General features: G+C 44.7%; 2 protein-coding genes across 2 annotated transcripts in view; one reads left to right on the top strand and one right to left on the bottom strand.

Annotated features, from left to right (window-relative positions):
• The window catches only part of acsbg2 (acyl-CoA synthetase bubblegum family member 2), a 25,758-nt gene extending 25,739 nt beyond the window's left edge, over positions 1-19 (bottom strand). The window contains exon 1 of the mRNA XM_083647919.1: positions 1-19. This exon is cut by the window's left edge and continues 53 nt beyond it. The gene's annotated coding sequence lies outside the window, so the exon portion shown is untranslated.
• A 5,034-nt stretch (positions 20-5,053) lies between these two features.
• rfx2 (regulatory factor X, 2 (influences HLA class II expression)) overlaps positions 5,054-21,298 on the top strand; it is a 38,899-nt gene continuing 22,654 nt past the window's right edge. The window contains exons 1-2 of the mRNA XM_083647927.1: positions 5,054-5,067; positions 21,082-21,196. Of these exons, the coding sequence (XP_083504053.1) occupies positions 21,089-21,196 (108 nt within the window). The 5' untranslated portion in view covers positions 5,054-5,067; positions 21,082-21,088. The remainder of the gene's footprint in view (positions 5,068-21,081; positions 21,197-21,298) is intronic.

Raw genomic sequence — 21,298 nt, 5'->3', positions numbered from 1 at the left:
GCTTGTGAGTCGAGTGCTCTCTCTCATCGACCGCCGCAGCCACAGACAGGCTACAACCCAATAAGTCAAGTCTCAAGCCGGTTGAGCGGAAGGTGCAGGCAGCACGCACACGCGGTCATGGAGACTACAATTATTAAATCACTAGACATCCGACAGTTCAACTTCACCCTAGTAGGCTAGTGCCTCTTCCTTGTGTGGATAAAACAACAAAAACATATTAAGACAGACACATTTTTGGAGACTATCTATCTATCTATCTATCTATCTATCTATCTATCTATCTATCTATCTATCTATCTATCTATCTATCTATCTATCTATCTATCTATCTATCTATCTATCTATCTATCTAGGCTATCTATCTATCTATCTATCTATCTATCTAGGCGATCTATCTATCTATCTATCTATCTGTCTGTCTGTCTGTCTGTCTGTCTGTCTGTCTGTCTGTCTGTCTTTCTGTCTGTCTGTCTGTCTGTCTGTCTGTCTGTCTGTCTGTCTGTCTATCTATCTATCTATCTATCTCGATCTATCTATCTATCTATCTATCTATCTATCTATCTATCGATCTATCTATCTATCTATCCATATATATATCTGTATATCTATCTATCTAGGCTATCTATCTATCTATATACAGTGATCTATCTAGCTAAACTACACTATCCACACACATACACACACACACACACACACACACACACACACACACACACACACGTACGCGCGCACACACACACACGATTCTGAATGGAAGGCTCCCCATCTTAAATCAAAACATGTAGCATGATGATTTATATCTAATCTTCCCTTTCTCTCTAAAATCCTTGAGAAAGCAGTCGCCAAACAGCTGGCTGACTGAGCTCCAGCTAAATTGTCAAATACCGCCGTCTGCTCGGTACCCAGGCACTTATGTATGTATGTACTTAACCTAACTTAACCTAACTAACTATCCGGTGTGCACAACATTGTCAGACTAAACGCCGGCTGACACCCCAAAAACCTAGAATCCGCTCCAGAAAAATTTATATTGTTTGTTTATTAACTGGCCCCTGGCCTCTGATCATTTCACGAAAGTGGCCCCCGGGCAAAGCAAGTTGAGTATCCGTGCCTTACAAGCACTGCCTTTGATACCACCACTGACCATCATATCCTATTACAAAGACTGAGAACATTCAATTAGGAACTGCATTAAGCTGGTTTAAGTCCTCATGGTCCTATCTATCAGATTGATTTCAGTTTTTGCACGTTAAGATGAAGATAATATGTGCAAAAGTTAGACATGCAGTTCTACAAGGTATCGTGCTTGCTCTCTGTTTTTACTTTCTTTTTACTAATGCAGTAAATAAGCAATGCACTCATGTACATATTGTATATATATTTACTCGATTTCATTGCACTTGCAACGTTGTGATTGTCTTTAGCTAGCTTTCCTACACTGTACTGTACTGTACTGTACACTGTACTTCTTATCTCTGTAGGCTATATTGATCTGATCTGACCGCTACGCTGCATACAGACACTAAGACAAATTCCTCGTATCTAACTTGCATACTGTGGCAATAAAAGTGATTCTGATTCTGATTCAGTGCCCATAGTGCAGTGACCGTTCCCCCCCAATGACATCAGTGGTGATGTCACAATGTAGCAGCGTGAGCTGTGATTGGTCTACCTACGTAAAATCTCACTGCACTCTGTCAGGTCGCCCTAACTGCACTCCCCAAGTTTGAAATTCATCTGACAAGCGGTTCTCGAGATACGCCACAGACACACAGACATACAGACAGACATATACATAGGCCTACAGACGGTGCTGCCTTTAGATAGTTGTTAATGTATCATTGCTATTACTGCCACTTGTGCATCTCTCTCTCTCTCAACCCAACCCTCATATCAGATGAACGCCCACCAAGAACCAGGTCTGCTCAAGGTTTTCTTCCCCGTTGAAGGGGTCTTTCCTTGCCGCAATCGTCAAGTGCGTGCTCTTGTGGGAAATTGTTTAAATTGTCACATGAGCTTGCATTAAAATTGCCCGTGCGTGTGAAAATTGTTTAAATTGTTCTCAAATAAAGAGCCTGGGCCCAGTTGCACAAAGCACCTTAGGTTAAGATTTCCCTTAGAGTCAGAGTTAAGGTGTCCATAAAATAAAATCGGCTGCACAAAAGACCCTTAAATCTTCTCCATAAGGTTAAACATTTTAAGGAAAACATAAGCACAAGATTTAAGGGTGTTTTGTGCAGCCAATTCTATTTTATGGAAACCTTAACTCTGACTCTAAGGGAAATCTTAACCTAAGGTGCTTTGTGCAACTGGGCCCTGGTCTTCTACGTGCTCTCTTTGTAAAGCACCTTGAGATATCTCTTGCTATGATTTGACGCTATATAAATATAAAATTGATTGATGACGGGATGTGCTTTTTTTATGGCGTGTCCACTTATGTGGGCCAAGATGTATATAAGAGGGTCTGTCTGTCTGTCTGTCTGTCTGTCTGTCTGTCTGTCTGTCTGTCTGTCTGTCTGTCTGTCTGTCTGTCTGTCTGTCTGTCTGCCTGCCTGCCTGTCTGTCTGTCTGCCTGCCTGTCTGTCTGTCTGCCTGCCTGTCTGTCTGTCTGTCTGTCTGTCTGGCCTCGCCCACCCTGCAGCTTACCCGCTCGCATAGCTCGCCCGCTGCGCAGCCTTGCCCGCAGCTTGGCTGCTGTGTGGCCTCCCCTGCCCTATTGGAATGCCTATGTCATCATCATCAGTGCCTATGACATCATCAGTGATGTCATAAGATGATTTTGTCAATAATGATGTCACTGATCACAAAAATGTAAACAAACAAACAAACAAACAAACAAACAGACAGACAAACAGAGCCTCACTTGCCTTTTCGAGATTTTTTTGCTGTTATATGTCAATAGGCCTACTTATCTATCAAAGTAAAACCATAAGAAATCTGTTTTAAGGAGTATTTACTCTTGTATGCCAAAATCAAAATCTGCTTGAATCACAATATATATTTAATTCCCTTGTATATATTTGATTGATGTTTAAATGTTTAAATATATAAAGTAGACTTGATAAAGCATAGAGGACGAGCTCTTTGTTTCATAATATAGATGTATGCTGCCACCATGTGACTCAGATTTGAATAGCAGGAAGACAAGGTTGCTCTCTATTTCCTGTCTGTGGCTTCAATTTGGGTTAGGCACGGGTGTCCAAACTTTTGTGAATGGGGCCCCGCTTAGATAATGTGAAATTACAGAGGGGCTGCTTCTCGCATCATATGGGTTATAAAAATCAAAATCACATAAGATACATTTGTACTCTAAGGGTGTTGTTTACCATCTGAATCTACTTATAATAAGAGAACTGGCCATGTGTGTGTGTGTGTGTGTGTGTGTGTGTGTGTGTCTGTTTTACGTGCGATCGGGCTGCAACTTTCAGGGGGTGTAAAGAGCACCCGTGCGGGTGACCTGACAGAGCCGGATTTCTTAATTAGGCGAATGCCCTAATTACCTAATGATGTGATGTCATCAGTGATGATGTCATCAGTGATGCCATCCTTCCTGGCTAAAAGGCTAATAAGTTCAGTGATGATGTCATCAGTAATGTAACGAGTAGTGTAATGAATTACTTTCGCCAGGGAGTAATTACCGTAAGTTAAAGTAAGGCCTTACTTTTTTTAAAGTAATGTGTAATGTGTACTTGTGAGTAAAGACCCCCAACACTGCCTATAAACTGACACGTCCCCCCCCCCCCCCCCCCCATTTGATCAGATCTTGTCCCAGGGTCCCCCATCTGATACGATTTTAGCTTTTGTGACGACCCTCCCATGCACTCTCCTGGCCCTGTCTTGCAGGAGCCTGGTGTTGGGGTCTAGGCTGATTGGGTGCGCCCAATTTTGCCTAATGTAGTGTTAATGTACTGTAGTTTCTGTTGTCTAGTTATTTTCTGTTCGTTTTATTTAACAAATTATTGTTTTAACTTTTACTTGTGGTTTATTTGTTACTTCCTTGAGCTGGGTTGTAACATGAGGGGAGTCATACGCCAAAGTAAAAGTTAAAACAACAATTTAACTAAAACTACATTAAACAAACAAACAGAACAAAAGGTGCTTCGGTGAGGACTGAGGAGGGAGAGATGCTGAATGGTCTGACTGCACCCAATCAGCCTAACAACCTATTACAGAAACTGTATGAAACCATGGCCAAAATAGTCATATAGTAATACATTCTGCCATTGTGTCACTTAAAGGAACACTCATTTTCAACCAGCTTTGTATCATTAGAACATCAGTAGTATATCAGAAAACTGTCAACGGTTTTGAAGTCTGTCATTTAATTTGACAGTTATTGAGTGTTAAAGTGTGGGCCAGTGACATCACTGGTCCACACTAACTCAAATTAATAACTCATTAACTCAAATCAACTCTCAATAACTGTCAAACTAGATGAATGATGAATAGTTTGACAGTTATTGAGAGTTGATTTGAGTTAATGAGTTATTAATTTGAGTTAGTGTGGACCAGTGATGTCACTGATCCACACTTTAACACTCAATAACTGTCAAATTAAATGACAGACTTCAAAACCATTTACAGTTTTCTGATATACTACTGATGTTCTAATGATACAAAGCTGGTTGAAAATGGGCGGAGTGTTCCTTTAAGGTTGGAATTCAAGTGAAAATAAAGATTGCCCTTTTACTTTAGCTGGGGACCCCCTGGAACCACCTCAAGGACCCGTGGGGGTCTCTGGACCCCAAGAAGGATGTGTAGACTACTCTCTTTTTAGCTAAAGGCTGCCTCCTAGTGGTTCAATTAACTGGGCAAGAATACCCGGGGCGGGGTTAACTCCCTGTGCTCCCTCCCCCGCGTGGTGAGGGCGCTGTGACGTAGGCAGTGGAGGGTAGCAACAGTTGCCTCGAGACCCGTCGCGCCATAGTGACTGTAGCCGTGGAGACAGTTACCAACGGGTGCAACACTCAGCAACAGCAGCAGCAGCAGCAACTGGAAGTCAACGAGCGAGAGAGAGAGGGGAAAGAGAGAGAGCACAGCCAGGGCAGAACTTTTCTCAAGGCAGAGGTGACTATATCTTTAAAGAATTGAGACATTGAATTTATCCTTTTTCGCTTTGGAGCCAAATACAATGGGATCGAATGCATTGATACCACTTTCTATTACTATTACTACCACAACATAACTTCCCCTTCTTTGTTGCATCCGCCCCAAGTTGTAGAATGGCTCTGCACTCTTCATCATTTAACTGACGTTCACCTGACGTTGGTAACGTTTACCAACTACAAATGTCAGCTTGGGCAAAAAGTATGGTCAGTGTTCGCCACTGTATTTCAGGTTTAGACTTCTTGACTTTACTATAACGTTAAACACCTCGAAATTGACTCAACATCAACTTGACACTTCTCGTTGCTATGTATGTCGGAACTGTGTGTGCACGCGCTTACAGTTGCATCCCCACTTCGATGGATAGGTTGCTAGTCATGCTACAGGTGGCTAGCTAATGCTAATTTAGCCAATCCAAGTGCGGGTTCAGTTAGCAAAATGATTATCACACTCACTGCCAGCAATATGGCTCTATCGAGATCGTCGCGTGACACGCCTAAACTTGAATTGACTGCCTTTCTCTCATTTTTTATTCAGGGCAGGTGGCAGTCTGTTAGCTAACGTTAGCTTCAGTGCAGAGGGCTCAGACTATGTGCTGGAACGAAGCCTGAACGGATCAGTGGCTCGCACTTTCATTTTTCGGCAGACGGTTGTTAGCCGCCCCCCCCCTTCCTGACCATTTCCATTCACATTACACTCGTCGTATCGACACCCTGCTACTACAACAAACACTATCGTAATAAAACGAACTGTATGCGCAATAGCTGCGCACGGAGATGTATACTACTGTATGAATCTCAACCCCGGCAGCAGGGCGACGTTACAACACGTCCATTAGTTACCAAACCTGATGCACAACCAGAAGAGTAGTTGCCAGCTAATATTAGATTTATGCTATGTGCTCCAGAGGCATGCATAACAACGATCAAACCTGTGTGATTGAAGCAATTGTTTATAGTGCTGTTTGGGATGGAACAATGTACTTGGCAAAGTTGCTAAGTTTTTAGTATTTAGAAAATATAATACTCAGATGTGTGTTACAGCTAGGTGGTGCTATGATGGCTTTTTATTCTCCTTGGTCCTGGTTTTTACACTGATGGGGTGCTCAGCCTCTCAGAGTGCTGTTTTCTATGTGATAATAATCGCTCAAATGAGACTTCCTGGCAACGTTACTCATAACAAATATTTGATACCGACTCCCTGTCCTCTCTCGTATTTCATTATATGGACCTTTGCTCCGTCCACGAACCTTTCCAGTTTGTGTTTTTGATTGATGCTACACACCGTTGAGCAGACCCTCTGCAGATTGTTTGCTAATAGTGAAGTTGCTCCTAGTGATATGTCACATTGGTGGTAGTTTCTTCTCATATTTTCATCCGTTTTGCAGTGTGTCTGTGGCAGCTTTATAATCCTGTGTATGGTGTGTTTCCCCCCCCCCCCCCCCCTCTTCGTCCGGGCTTCTGTTTCTTTTGTCCCTTGGGATACACTTTAATCTAATGAACTCACTTTTCGGAGACAGCTGTCAGGCGCTCGGTCATTTGTACGATTGTTTGAAGCATTAGGGAGAATGTTTGCCGCATGCTAATTTACTCGCTAATTAATGCACTATCTGGTTTCTTCTCATGAGAAAAAGCTATGCAGTGTCACTGTCAGTGTCCACATGTGTTTTGCTACAAAGTATGCATCTTTCTCTCATGGTTGAATGATTCATGATCAGAGGATTCATCATTGTTGCAGCTCAATATCTGTTTTTTTTAGGTGAAAAGTATCCCCTTCCCCACCCCCCCACCCCCCTTTTTTTTAAGTTTCCCTCTCAACCAAGATTTGTAAAAATGTGTACCCCTTTGTTTTTGGTGTGAGTATGTTGAACAACAATTGAATTCACACTTTTTAACAGAGCACTCTTGTTTGTTTTGAAGAACGTGTCGGAGAAAGAATCTTAACTTTGATTGGTCACACTCTCCACAGCTACAAAGAAAATAAAGAAATGACTGAGCCGAAACTCTGCCCCCCCCCCCCCCCACCCCCCAATTTGAGCTTGACAATGTTATGTTTACATGGCAACTTGATACACAAATACACCCAAAGTCATGGAAAGAAAGGAGATGGGGTGGTTCCAGGGGGTGAAATGTTATTCTTTTAAAAGTCAGTGTTTTTAATCAGGTTATTTTCATCTCCCTCTTTTGTGGCGAGAGTGCATAGTTTTGGCTTGCAGAGGCAGGTCAAAAGGAAAAGGTGCACAGAAAGGCGAAGGGAACAACACGGAAAGCAGCTGGTGGGAGAGAGTTCAAAGCCATTCTATCGCTACGTTTTCACGTAGTGCTCTTGTACTGATTTTCAAAGTAGTGAGTGATAAATTAAACAGCTGCTGAGTGAAATAGCCGCCCTCCTCCGGTGCTCCGGATCCCCTTAAAAAAATCCATTTAAAATCCACTTAAAATTTTTAAAAGTATCGGTTTAGGCAGCGGTACGCTTTTTCTTTTTTAATTATTATTATTTTTTCGACATTTCGCCTTTATTTATTTTTACATAGGACAGTGGGCACTGGCAGACAGGAAATGTGGGGAGAGAGAGGGGACGACATGCGGCATCAGGACCGCAGGTCGGACTCGTACCCGGGTCGGCCGGCAGCGGTACGCTTTTAAAAGTAGCGCTTTAACACCGGTGTCGGAGAGATACGGAAAGATACCCATCCCTACTGGAGGTAGAGTGGGTACAGTAGGAGGTTGGTTGGTTGACGGATACTAGCTAGTCCGCTCAATTTCCAAATAGGCGTTATTCTGATAAACTGGTCACATATTTGGATGTTACGTTCTCATCCGAAAAAATATTAAAACTTTATAACAGTTTTTTTTTGCTTGAAAACAGCTTTTTGGCAAGTCTAAAAATGATAAAGTTAGGAGTAATGACCTCATGCAGAAGACTCCTGATATGGCCGAATGATAAGGTAAATAGCCTGTGGTCGTGGTTATGTCAGCGATGGATGCTGCAGAGCCCCGTGCAGTATGCTTCATGTTTAGGCCCGAGCCTCGTGTTCTGTGTAGCCCGCTCTGAAACAGAACCTTCTCTGATGTTTAGGCCGACAGTACCTTCTCTGGATCTGCTCCTCTACAATTGTGCTGAGCAGTGTCCACACACACTCCACACAGATGCCTCTGTGCCATTTGGAGTGTTTCGTGGACATGTGTGTGTGTGTGTGTGTGTGTGTGTGTGTGTGTGTGTGTGTGTGTGTGTAGTACAGTTCACTCAGCTATCAAAAGGACAGCTGCAGTGGTCTCTTGGGCAGCGGGTGACCTGACACAGCTTTTCGCTCACATGTCCTCCTGTGTGTGTTCACGTGTGTGTGTGTGTGTGTGTGTGCGTGCGTGCGTGCGCGCGCGCATGTCTGCATGGGCGTGCTTTCACATGTGTGTGTGTGTGTGTGTGTGTGTGTGAATCTGTGTTTTTGTCTGTGTGTGTGCATGGGTGTGCTCTTGCATGTGTGTGTGTTCACGTGGGTGTGTCTGTGCGTGCGTGTGTGTGTGCATGGGCGTGCTCACGCATGTGTGCGTGTGTGAATCTGTGTGTGTTTGTGTGCGTTTGCTGCTCATGCTGTATTTAGCTCTTCTTGATGAGGCCCACCACTGCCCCGAGGAGAGCTTTTCAATCCACTAACCAGCCACAAATATAGACAGATGCCTATTCACTGCTGCCCCCTCTGTTCTTTACTGTTTACACTTGATCACATTCATATACAATTCCATTTAATGACTTCTATCTCTCTATCTATCTATCTATCTATCTATCTATCTATCTATCTATCTATCTATCTCTCTCTCTCTCTCTCTCTCTCTCTCTCTCTCTCTCTCTATCTATCTACTGTATCTATCTATCTATCTATCTATCTGAACTGATCTGCCTTGCTTTTGTGCATTTCATTATCTGATGTTAACACCGTTTTGCATATTTCCAGTCTTAAGTCGTCATGTCAAGAAATCAGTGAGCACAGCAGAAGAACTGAAAGGAGAATGCCTTGTGGGACTTGTTAAGTGGAAATTAATAGTGTCGTGTGTTTCACAACGGTTCCAATTCATTTCTTTGTTTTCGGCTTTTCATCTTGAATGAATGTGCTGTATTTCACTTTCATCCGAAGAATCTGTGATGAAAGGAACACGTTAGATTGTGTCCATGACTTGTCTTCTTTCTCACATCAAGTCTTCTTCCCTGGCGGCAAGGTTCTGCAAATCACTGTTAGCTTTCACTGCTAGGATACGAGGAAACAACCTCGTCACATTCGATTTGGCTCGTACACACAGTGGCAACAGGTTAAAACTTGTTGTGAAATGAAATGTTTTTCAGTCGATCTCCTCTGTGTGTGTGTGTGTGTGTGTGTGTGTGCGCTTGTGTGTCATCGCCAGCATTCTTAACATTCCACCTGGTTTGTATCGTAGCTACACAACTGCTAATTAAATTTCCTGCCACAAACAGCAGACAGGGCTGTGACATTTGCATTACAATGACTGGTCCGTCCCCCTCCCTCTCCCTCTCCGGGCCTTTCAGCAGCCCCTCTGCTCTCTCCTCACTTTTCCTCTCTTTTGTAGCGCTTCACAGACTCGTATGTCAGATGTTTATTTGGCTTAAGAAATCTTGCCAGTGTAAACTTGCTACAAAATGATCAGAGCAACAACCAGGACTAGACCTTTTTACTACAGTGAGATTTGGCCACATTTGTTGATGCGCTGCCCAGGCAGAATTTTTGTTTTCCTTTTTTATTCGCTGCGTCTCCTCCGCGCGGTTGCTCTTCAGAAGTTCAGAAGGTTGAGCAGATTTGGAGGTGGAGGGACCTGGGAGACAAGCTTAGCTTAGCTGGAAGTCCTGCTTATACAGGGTGGCTTCCAGATCCCACCTCTCTGTCCTTTGAGAAACCCCCCCACCGCGCGTTCTCTTCGGAAGACATTATAGTCGAGCGCTGCTATATAGGTTGAGTCGATGTCTCGTCATAAACGCTGGGGTAGCTGGCTGGGGGGCGTGGTCAGGGTGGGGTAAACAAATCCCCCTCGTTCTCCCCATTCAGCATAGTTAGCATTTAGCTGCTAGCCCATCTCAGGCAGACACAATCAGGGATTTCACCCCTGCAGTAAACGCACATCTGAGCAGACGTCTTATGTACCTGCTCTAGAATCCTCAATCCTGTGTAGAGCACCATCCTTTGGTGAGTCAGCCCATTGAGATATATTGGGGGGGGGTTACTCTACCCACGCACCAGCCGTTTTGTGGGTGTTCCCACACTGACCGACTGTATCTATGTCTCAAGATGGGGGGAGATGCTGAAACCAACATTGTATGCTAATTATTCCCATTTAAGAATCAACATTAGTCTTGTGTAATTGGAGATTTGTCCTGGCCTGGTGCTGTCTGTGAGCCTTGGCCATGCTCCATGTTACCTCCATAGATCATAGCAACCAGGAGGAGGAGGACCAGCGGCAAACAGGTGCCTCTGGCAAATCAGACCAATTTGGTTTCCCACCCATCCTGGAAAACTGGGAACTTTAAAGGCAATTTTTTTTCAGTCAACAAAAACAAATTGGAAAATATTAAAATGAATAAATAATGTTATAATTTAGAAAACTAGATGTGGTCTTGGAAAATCAGTTTCTGAAATTCACTACATTGTGCCACAAAGTCATACTGTACGCTTTATGAAATGGTGCGTCAGGACTCAGCAACACATGAAATGGCTTAAAATGACAAAATACACTGGAGGCTTTAATATCAAAAGTATATCCAGGCACTGCAATGAAGATGATTTAGAACCCAACCAGGCACTGCAATGAAGATGATTTAGAACCCAACGCTGGTCTCAACAATCTCATGGCTCAGAAATGGAACAGTACTGTAGCCATACAAGGACTTTCACACCAACTAAAGCCAGGGACAGACTAGAAAACTGTTAAAAAATGTTCAGTTCACTAGATACAACATGCATGTTGTTGTATCATTCCCTGTCCCATACGCCTACAGTTTACATTGACACGTCTTTGGAAGTGACACCATTACAAGAATAACATTCATGTAACACTCTCAGATTTCAGTCTTGGTGAGTCTTAGCGCTTCACACTACAGTCAGTCAGTAGCCTGACCAGACTCGGCACCACAAAATCAAACGTGTTTGTGAGGAGAGAAAAAAAAGTCACATCAGGTCAAATATCCAAAGTTGGCAGCGTTCGTTCGTAGAAAGGGATAGTCTGCGCGTGACGACTAGCCCAGACTCAAGTCGGGCTTAAGAGCTGCCATTAAAAAATCATCTAGTTTGACTCGCGCTTAAATCCACTCCCTCTGCAACAGCTGGCAAACCATTAGGGTGGGATTTGGCCACAACTCGGTCATGAGCAGACACACACCATCTCCAGGATATAAGACACGCTCTGACGCTCACCTGTCACGAGAAGACACGCTTCATCTGAGGTGGAGGATTTACTGTATGGAAAAAAAGAAGTTGGAACCCGCTGGAATCCTAAAACATTAACCGGTGACTCATAGGTTTGTTTCAAGTAGCGCTTGTGAAAGCATGCTGATGAATGGCAGTGTCATATCTGTGTGGACTGAACGCTCGCCAAGAAAATGGAGAATTCCACTTGTGAGACACGGCGTTTATTCTCTCAGGTTGATGGGTCAAGATGATAGGTGCACTCTGCCAGCTTCTGCACAATGTGGCTCCCAGTATCCCCAGCAGGCTGCAGACTGTACACACTTGTTATAAAGAGAGTGAATGAAAACCAATTTAAAACACACTTAGTGTGATTTTGGTCTCATAAAACATATATATAATGTATATATATCTCTATCTATCTATCTATCTATCTATCTATCTATCTATCTATCTATCTATCTATCTATCTATCTATATTTTTTTCTGCTCTCCCCAAAATTTCAATAAACCTTTATCGCATATTATTACAATACAACAATACTAGTGTTGACAGTAATGGAACATGCCAAATCATTCAAAACAATAAAAGCATTGTGCTTTTAGGAGCATCGTGCCAGCGTCCGGCGCTGTTCCAAAACGCGGCGGCAACGTCGTGTGTCGTTGCCTGGGAAACGCACATCCCATAATACAACTGTTCGCATCGCATCCCATAATAGTATGCTGTATGATACTTGGGATGCCATTGCGAACATGGATGCGAACAGGTTAGCTAAAAGTTTAGCGTCGCCAGCGAGGGCCCCCACCGTTGCGGTCGGGGGACGTTTCGAAATCCCTCCAGGCCTGAAAACTTTTCTAGGGGGAAACACTGGTGTAAGAAGAAGGGAGGATGTCCGTATGAGCTTAGGAAAAGCCCGTGGGTCCGTAGCCACTCTGTGCACTCGGTCACGGTGGATTGTTTTGATTAAATGTGATCCCTCTATGAGTCTATATGATCATGGTTTTTAAACAGTCATGTTTTTCCTTACATTATCAAAGGGAAAACGTATGTTTTCCCCTAGAAAAATATGTGGGGGTTTGGTGATGCAATAGTTTGAGGCAGCTTTGTCCATATATTATGTGCTTTGTATCTAGTTGTCAATCTAATGTTTAAGTTGAAATTGTAGCTGCCCTGCACATGTGTGTGTGTGTGGATATGGATCTCGAAACAGTGAGCGTTACAAGCATCCAAAAAGTTATTGCCTGTAGTAGTAGTGATGTAATCGCTCGGCTCGCGACGCTTTTCTAAAACGTTAATCACGTTATAGCCAAATGGAAACCAAATTCCACAAACGTCTCCACGGTCCCCGTTGGCAACCAGGTGGCCCTGACAACAAAGATCGAAGTTCCCTCCACTGTGGTGTCATCACATCAGCGTTACCACAAGTCTCGAGGAAGACGAGATAAATGCTCATTAAAAAGAGCGACGCCCACGTTAAGCCTGATTACCTTCCTGGTTGCGACTCGTCCCCCCTCCCCTCCTCCCCTCCTCTCCTCTCCTGCATCGTGTCTTTTGTTGTGTGCTCTCTCCAGTTTAACTTCTTCTCATAATCGTGTAGCTTCACCGTCTCAAATCCCTATTCTTCATGAGATGTTACATGGTGGTGGAGGGAGTGGGGCTGGGTGGAAATCTGGAAAGGGTTAGAGGAGGAGGTGGGGGCTGGTTTGGGGGAGGAGGAGGAGGAAGGTGCTGGTGGTGTAGTGCATGGGCGAACACACCGTCTCCATGGCAACACTTTGATCATTCTCTCTGTGGCTGTCAGGGGCCTGCAGCACACAGGGTGACGGAGTGGACAGGTTGTGCTGATGGCCGGAGGTGAGCTAGAGAGAGAGAGAGGAGGGGGGAGACTTGATCAGAAGCTGTGGTCGGTGTCTCTCTCTCTCCCTCTCTCTCTCTCTCTCTCTCTCTCTCTCAAACCCTGCCATCTGCAGACCCCCAAGAAGAGCTTCTTTGATTGGATTAGCCATGAATGAATGAGACAGGCTTGAAGAACAGCCTCTGTTGTGGGAAATCTCTTATCATATCTTAATTTGCTCTGTGTGTGTGTGAACGCGTGTCGCCTGTGTGTGTGTGTGATGATCTCATGGCTTTTATAGGTTTTTGTAGAGATTTTTTTTTCCAAAAGTCAGTCGATCTAAAGTTTCTTCAAACCTCAGAATTGCAACAGAGCAATTTGTTCCCCGCTGATCGTAATGATCCTCAGATTAGGAGAGGCATCTAAAACATCCACATGTTAATGTTGTGACAGGCCAGGGTGTTTTGAGCTTAGTTAGACATCGCATCAGTTTAACAGGAACAAGTGTCACCCCACCTTTTATTGCTTGGTTGTTTCAACTTCTACCGAGTTGTAAAAAGCAGTAAGCACTCTGAACCTGCTCAAGGTGTCGCACTCCTAGCTCATCTGCCTAGGTTTAAGTTTGGAAAGTCACTTGTTTTTGGGTGGCAGAAGTGTAAGGAACGCCTGAAGGGGATCGACTGTTGCCTTCCTGATGATGACTTAAACATTCCTCTTTTTTTGACCACCAAGTAGACACACAAAAAAGGGAACACTTCATTCTGTCCTCTTCAATCAAGTCCAAACCAGCATAAAAGTCTTAACGTTTTTATGTAATATTTCCTCGCCGCACGGGAATAACTCTCTCTCTCTCTCTCTCCCCCGGTGCCTGAAATTAATAGCTTACATATTTATTGTTGTAAGTTTCTGCTTAGTGTGAGATGGAGGGATCAGGTGGGGGGATGGCATTGTTTGGTTTGGGAAGTATTCTGTTGGTCGCGTGGCAACAGGCTCCTGGAAACGGGAGTGGACGGTGTTGCCACTAGCAACCGTTGTTGCTCTGCAAACAATGTGGGCCAGTGCAAACATGAGCCAAGAAGACTGTGGGCTCCTGCTTTTAATTGAACATCTGTATGTGTTTTTCTCTGATTGAGCACTGTTTCAGTTAGATCTGTCAGTGACTGATGTTTAAATCTCCTCTTGCGTTTGTCAACTTTTAGGCTGTAGTTTTACAGTCGGTTTATAGAGCTTTGGAGTCCTGTAGTTCTTATGGCTTTAAAACCTCAGGTGATTCCTGAATATGGGAGCCATTCTTGTAATTTTCCTAATTGTTCATTTGAGTTTTGACCTGAATGAAAATGTGCCGACTGACTTATGTTTTTGATGGGACTTGTCTGAAGTTGTCTCTCTGTGGGTTGGAGCTCTGAAAGGGTCTCTAAAGAGCAGAACCCATTCACAGTAGGGTTAACTTTCTGCAGTGGTCCTGCTGGGTTCTGCCTTTGTGCGCTCAGAGCTGCTGGTGGGGAATTTGTGTGGCTTTTAACCTTCCCCGAAGGCTGAGGGAGAGAGTCCTCTCTGCCTGCTCTCTCTCTCTCTCTCTCTCTCTCTCTCTCTCTCTCTCTCTCTCTCTCTCTCTCTCTCTCTCTCTCTCTCTCTCTCTCTGTCTCTCTCTCTGTCTCTCTCACTCTCGCTCTCGCTCTCGCTCTCTCTCTCTCTCTCGCTCTCTCTCTCGCTCTCTCTCTCTCTCTCTCTCTCTCATCCAGTCAGCCAATTTGGCGCACTTCACCACACCTATTAAAGCCAGCACTTTAATTGAGCTTTTATGGATGAAAATGTGCTGGTCAGTGCACAATTGTATGACCCCCCACCATCTGGCCCTGCCACCACCACCATCCCTTTTAATGGTGTAAAGAAACCCTCCGCACAGGGACGGGAATCAAGAACCGGAATCATTTAGAACCGCTTCCAAATTGTCCAATTACACGGAATCGTTCGCCGCACAACATATTGTTTGAGCATCGTCATCGTCAACGTGCAATAATCACATTGCAGGATGTGCAATATCAAGTAATAATAAGGCAAATTAACTCAAACACGTCGTGCTATAATTGTTTTTTGCTGGTTGATAGTTAACTTTTAGCACACTAGCATCCTGCCAATCACTCTGGCTGCAGCTAAAAACACTTAGTTGCTACTATCTGTACTTTGTCACCCACGCAGGTTACCCACCTTCTGAAGGGGCAAGGCTTGATGAGCTATGCAAGTCATTTGGTGAAAATTCTTGTATTTTTTCACATCACAATTAGGGATGCACATTTTCCGCAAATTCCAAACTCGATCATTGGTAACGTTAACAATCAATCAATCGATTCATTGTAATTAAAAAAAAAAAAAAATCCAAACCATACCAAATGCGTTTTTTCCTCAATAAAACCTTTATTTATGCAGCAGCAACTTATTGTATATTTCTCACAGCATTGCATAGCATAGCCTACGCTATGAAACACATAAAAACGTAGAGGCATAACTTTTTGGGCTCACTTGCCACCACGCAGATTGTTTACTTTTTCTGCTGCAGTGCGTCGCAGCTCTTAAACGCTGATGCAGAGTTGCTCAGCTCCAGTCCAGGTGAGACTAGGATCCCGAATGAACATTGTTCAAGTGATTGTTGTACATGCGTCGTAACTCTTCCTCGCTGATGGTGGCCGCGTTGCTCCAGGTTTGAGGAAGAGAAGCGAGCCAATTTATCCGAATGAACACTGTAGAGCATCTTATTATGACTTGTCTGAAAATGGCTATAGTGATGTAGCCGAGTGTCCGGGTCCGCCTATTACTTACACTTTGTTAATAAAACAATAAACGAGAGTCAGGCTGTAACGTTATAACACGTTTCCACATTTATTCTCAGTTAGAGCCTAGCGTTAGCACTAAGCACACTACGAGTCAACACGGGCTCCGTCTCTGTCAACAACAAAGTCCCCCACTTCCTATTCTACGGCAGCTCTCGAGGGCACAAACACAGAGCCTCGCATACACGCTGAACAGTCCGTTACAGTGATATCATTGCGCCCTCTGGAGGATCATTGAAAAGTGATTTAATAACACCATCTAATGCACGTTGCTTTTATGTTTTGTTTTGATCGAGTCATTTTTCTTTGCTCGAGTAAATCCTTAACGAGCAAGTAATCGAATTTCGATTAATTGTGTGCATCCCTAATCACAATATATACAGTATATAGAGAGAGGCAAAGTGAACGTCACTTCCTGCTTCAGCGCTGTACCAGAGATTTTCTTCCGCTATTTATTTTCCCCATAGACATTTCGGGAAATGCTTATAAAAATAGTTTTACTTGGTCAAACAATGGTTCAGATATATTTAGAATCGAGAGAGACCATTTTGCTCGGACCGAAACGACATCGAAAAATGAACATTTTGAGGGTGGAAACAGTGTAGCAACGTTTCTTTTAAGAAAAGGAGCATTGTACTGTCATTTATTTTTGACATGTTCAAAAGTTATTAGGCAGACATTCTACACTGTGTTCACTGTTCAGACTCAAGAGATAAGGAAACAGCTGTGTTGATGCTAAAAGCCTGTGTAGGCCTACTCCGCCCCCCCCCCCAGCCCACGCAGGAAATAAATCAGGAATCGATAAAGAATCACACCAATAAGCAGAATCGATAACGACATTGGTATCAATAAAAATCCCACCCTTACCCTCCTCAGTCGTGTGTCTCTTCCTTTGGTGAAAATGACAAGTGCAAAGAAGTCCAAAGATAGCTGGTGGGATTGTTGCACGTGTATTTATAAGTTAACTCAACTGACACCTCATGGACAAATTCTTTGCAGAAAGAGTGTGAGAGTTGCTTTTTAAAGTTCACTCCAAGCCAGCACCATTCTGCTCATAGTCTCTTGATATTTATATGACATACACGGTAGAGGCGTGAAGCAAAATTGTAATAGAATATGAGGGATGACTTTAAATTGGAAGATCCTTTTACAGACGAGTGCTAATTATGCCTCGTGCTGACAAATACATGACAGACTGGATGTGGTGAAATGTTGGCCATTTGTTAGCATCTTGGCTTTCTCCTGTGTGTGTGTGTGTGTGTGTGTGTGTGTGTGTGTGTGTGTGTGTGTGTGTGTGTGTGTGAGGAGACGCAATTGACACACGTCAGGAATTTCAACATAGGCCTCCTCCACTCAGTCTATTAGTCACGTAGACAGAGCAGTGTTTTTGCCTGTGGCAAAGTCTTCATGCTTGGAAAATGTCAGTGGCGGCACACCCAACTCTGTTGTTGTTCACCCTGAGAGGGTCAATTTCACAATCTGTCTGTTTAGGTTTGTTTAGGTAGCTCACAGGTCTACACAGTGTGATTCCTTCATTTGCAACCAGTTGTCTTGCTTTGTATTTGCAGACCTGCTGTTGTTAGGCCAGGGGGTGTCATTTAGCACCTGCCGTAGTAGAGTCATTTAGCACCTGCCGTAGTAGAGAGTGGGGATTGAAGACTTGATGCCAAAATTAACATTTGCTACAGAAAAAGAAAGTCTGACTTCTGCATGTCATGCAGGGTAAAGAAGCTTTGGACATGTCATGCAGTGTAAATAAGCTTTGGACATGTCATGCAGTGTAAATAAGCTTTGGACATGTCATGCAGGGTAAAGAAGCTTTGGACATGTCATGCAGTGTAAATAAGCTTTGGACATGTCATGCAGTGTAAAGAAGCTTTGGACATGTCATGCAGTGTAAAGAAGCTTTGGACATGTCATGCAGTCAGTGTAAAAAAGCGTTGGACATGTCATGCAGTGTAAAGAAGCTTTGGACATGTCATGCAGGGTAAAGAAGCTTTGGACATGTCATGCAGTGTAAAGAAGCTTTGGACATGTCATGCAGTCAGTGTAAAAAAGCTTTGGACATGGCATGCAGTTTAAAGAAGCTTTGGACATGGCATGCAGTCAGTGTAAAAAAGCTTTGGACATGGCATGCAGTGTAAAGAAGCTTTGGACATGTCATGCAGTGTAAAGAAGCTTTGGACATGTCATGCAGTCAGTGTAAAGAAGCTTTGGACATGTCATGCAGTCAGTGTAAAGAAGCTTTGGACATGTCATGCAGGGTAAAGAAGCTTTGGACATGTCATGCAGTGTAAAAAAGCTTTGGACATGTCATGCAGTGTAAAGAAGCTTTGGACATGTCATGCAGTGTAAAAAAGCTTTGGACATGTCATGCAGTTTAAAGAAGCTTTGGACAAAAGTGGGAGATCAGTCAAAGTCTAGGTTTGCCTTGAAAAAGCCACGACATGAGCCTGGCTCACTGCACCTGTTGTTCAGATCTAATGGCTCCACCTGTAGATCACTGTAGCCTAAGTGGTGTTCTTCAGGCCCTCTCTTCCAGTAAATTAAAATAACATTATAGTGAGCAGTGTGTTATGACTGGTAATGGGGGCGTTTGTAGTGTAGGTATTGTCTCCTTGAGCAGGTTCAGTCTTGTGGTCCGTAGGTGTAATGATCCTGGGGAGGCACCATTTCCCCTGTCTGCCTACTGACTTTGCCCACTGTTCCTGCTCTTCTGCCTAAAGCAAAAAGGCCTCTCATCAATTGCCCCCACCCCCGATCTCTCTCTCTCTCTCTCTCTCTCTCTCTCTCTCTCACACACACACACACACACACACACACACACACTTTACACTTCTCTCCCTCATCCATTCGCAGTTCTCCCACCCCCGCTAACCCTTGCCATATCTCCCGCTCTCTCTCCCTCTCTCTCTCTCTCCCTCTCTCTCTCTAATCCTCCTCCCCCTCTTCTCTTTGCAGCCACACTCAAAAGTTCCTGTGCATGAGCTTTAAAAGGGGAGGGGGTGGGGGGAGAAGTGAGCAGGGAGGGGAGGAGGAGGAGGAGGAGGAGGAGGAGGAGGAGGTGGGGGAGAGTTAGGGGTGGTCGTCATGGATCCCTCACCATAGCAACCGACAAACGTTTACAAAGCATTGAGGAATTTCCTCATATCAGCTGGATTATTGGAGCCCTCAGAGAACGGCTCTCGTTGGAAACAAGCGCTGGATATCATCAGGACCCTGGCAGGGGCTGGAGCCCCACTGCCATTTTCTCCCCCCCCCCTCCTCTCCTCCCCCTTTTTCTTCTTCTTTTTCGGAGTGGCCGGGGAAGTAGTTTTTTTTATCTGCTCACTCCCCCTCGCAGTTCCATTCTTCTCTCATCCCTCCCTCACTCCCGCTCTTTCCCTCTCTTTCCCCCCCCCCTTCAAAAAGAGGGCCTTTGTGTCACTCCATTTTTAGCTCTCCTCCGTTACTATGCTGTGCACATTGTCACCCAGTGGAAACTGAAAACCCACTGGCAGCACTGAGGGTTTATGGGGCATTCCTTTTAGAACTGGGAAATGGGAATCTGAGGGTTCAAAGGTCATCAGCTCGATCGGTGACGTCACCCACCAGTGCTCGTATTTTCTCTCCCAAACTTGTAGGAGCCTTAGCAGCCCCGACCTCAAAAATCCAAGATGGCTGCTCCGCGCAACAACGGTAGCCCAAAATCGTAGTAAATACCGTTTATTAGCACTTCTGTCTTGTTTGTGTCTCATTAAATCAGCTGTACACACGCGGCACTGTCTAACTTCTATCTGTGTGGACGTGTTGCTGCAGTGTTTGTATGCGCGAAAATGCCTTGTTATCAACTGTTATTGCTAACGATGGTTAGCCTGGATAGCGAGGGGCTCTGACTCGTTTAAACAGATGTGATGCAATTCAACAGTGAAATTCCCAGCTCCCAGTCTTCTGCAAATGGAATGCTAACAAAATGGATGTGACATCATTCAATCAACTCGCCACATCCCAGTTTGTTTACGATAAAGGAACGGGCCGTTAGTCCTTGTGGAGCAGTTCAATCCTACCGGTGTCCTGACTGTACTGTAACTGTTCCACCTGTAGCTGTCCCACCAGCAGGACCGGTGTCCTGACTGTACTGTAACTGTTCCACCTGTAGCTGTCCCACCAGCAGACCCGTGTCCTGACTGTACTGTAACTGTTCCTCCTGTAGCTGTCCCACCAGCAGGACCGGTGTCCTGACTGTACTGTAACTGTTCCACCTGTAGCTGTCCCACCAGCAGACCCGTGTCCTGACTGTACTGTAACTGTTCCTCCTGTAGCTGTCCCACCAGCAGGACCCGTGTCCTGACTGTACTGTAACTGTTCCACCTGTAGCTGTCCCACCAGCAGACCCGTGTCCTCCTGACTGTACTGTAACTGTTACACCTGTAGCTGTCCCACCAGCAGACCCGTGTCCTCCTGACTGTACTGTAACTGTTCCACCTGTAGCTGTCCCACCAGCAGACCCGTGTCCTCCTGACTCTACTGTAACTGTTCCATCTGTAGCTGTCCCACCAGCAGGACTGCTGGTGTCTGTGTAATGCTGTTGGATTAGTTATTATTCCATTGATTAAGGCCAAAGGTGGGCAGCCTCTGGGGCTCCTGAGAGCTTTACTGACTCAGCTTGACTTGGCAAAGCCAGAACCCCCCCTGGGGCACCATGAAGGTCCTGCTGCTTCCAAGAGTGAAAGGGAGTGTCTGAGGAAGAGTGATTGATTTGGTATGGCTGTCGGTGTGTGTGGATGGACTTGATTGAAATAGTCTTATCCGTTTCTTCCAGGCTTCAGCGTTACCTATAAGAGTGTCTCCAACATGGAATGTCCCCATACTCATCACGACTGTCCCCTCCTGTCCTCCCCTTCTCCTTTCCATCTGTCCCCTGCAGTCCCAGCATGCAGAGCTCCGAGGGAGGGTCCGACTCCACGTCCAGTGTGGCAGCGCTGCGTACGTCGACATCTGCCCAGGCTCCTGTGGTCCAGCCCGTCCCAGCCTCCCAGCAGGTAGGTCGCTACTCGCCACCCTGTCAACTGCTCCTTGCATATTCATTGTAGAAGTCCTCCATTGTTGTCCATCCGTCTGCCATTAAAGGAGAATTTCGTTTT

Source organism: Poromitra crassiceps (genome assembly GCF_964638095.1).
Source record: "Poromitra crassiceps genome assembly, chromosome: 12".
Lineage (NCBI taxonomy): Eukaryota > Metazoa > Chordata > Actinopteri > Beryciformes > Melamphaidae > Poromitra > Poromitra crassiceps.
The sequence above is the reverse complement of the archived record's forward strand: the minus strand, read 5'-3'. Positions and strand labels throughout refer to the sequence as shown.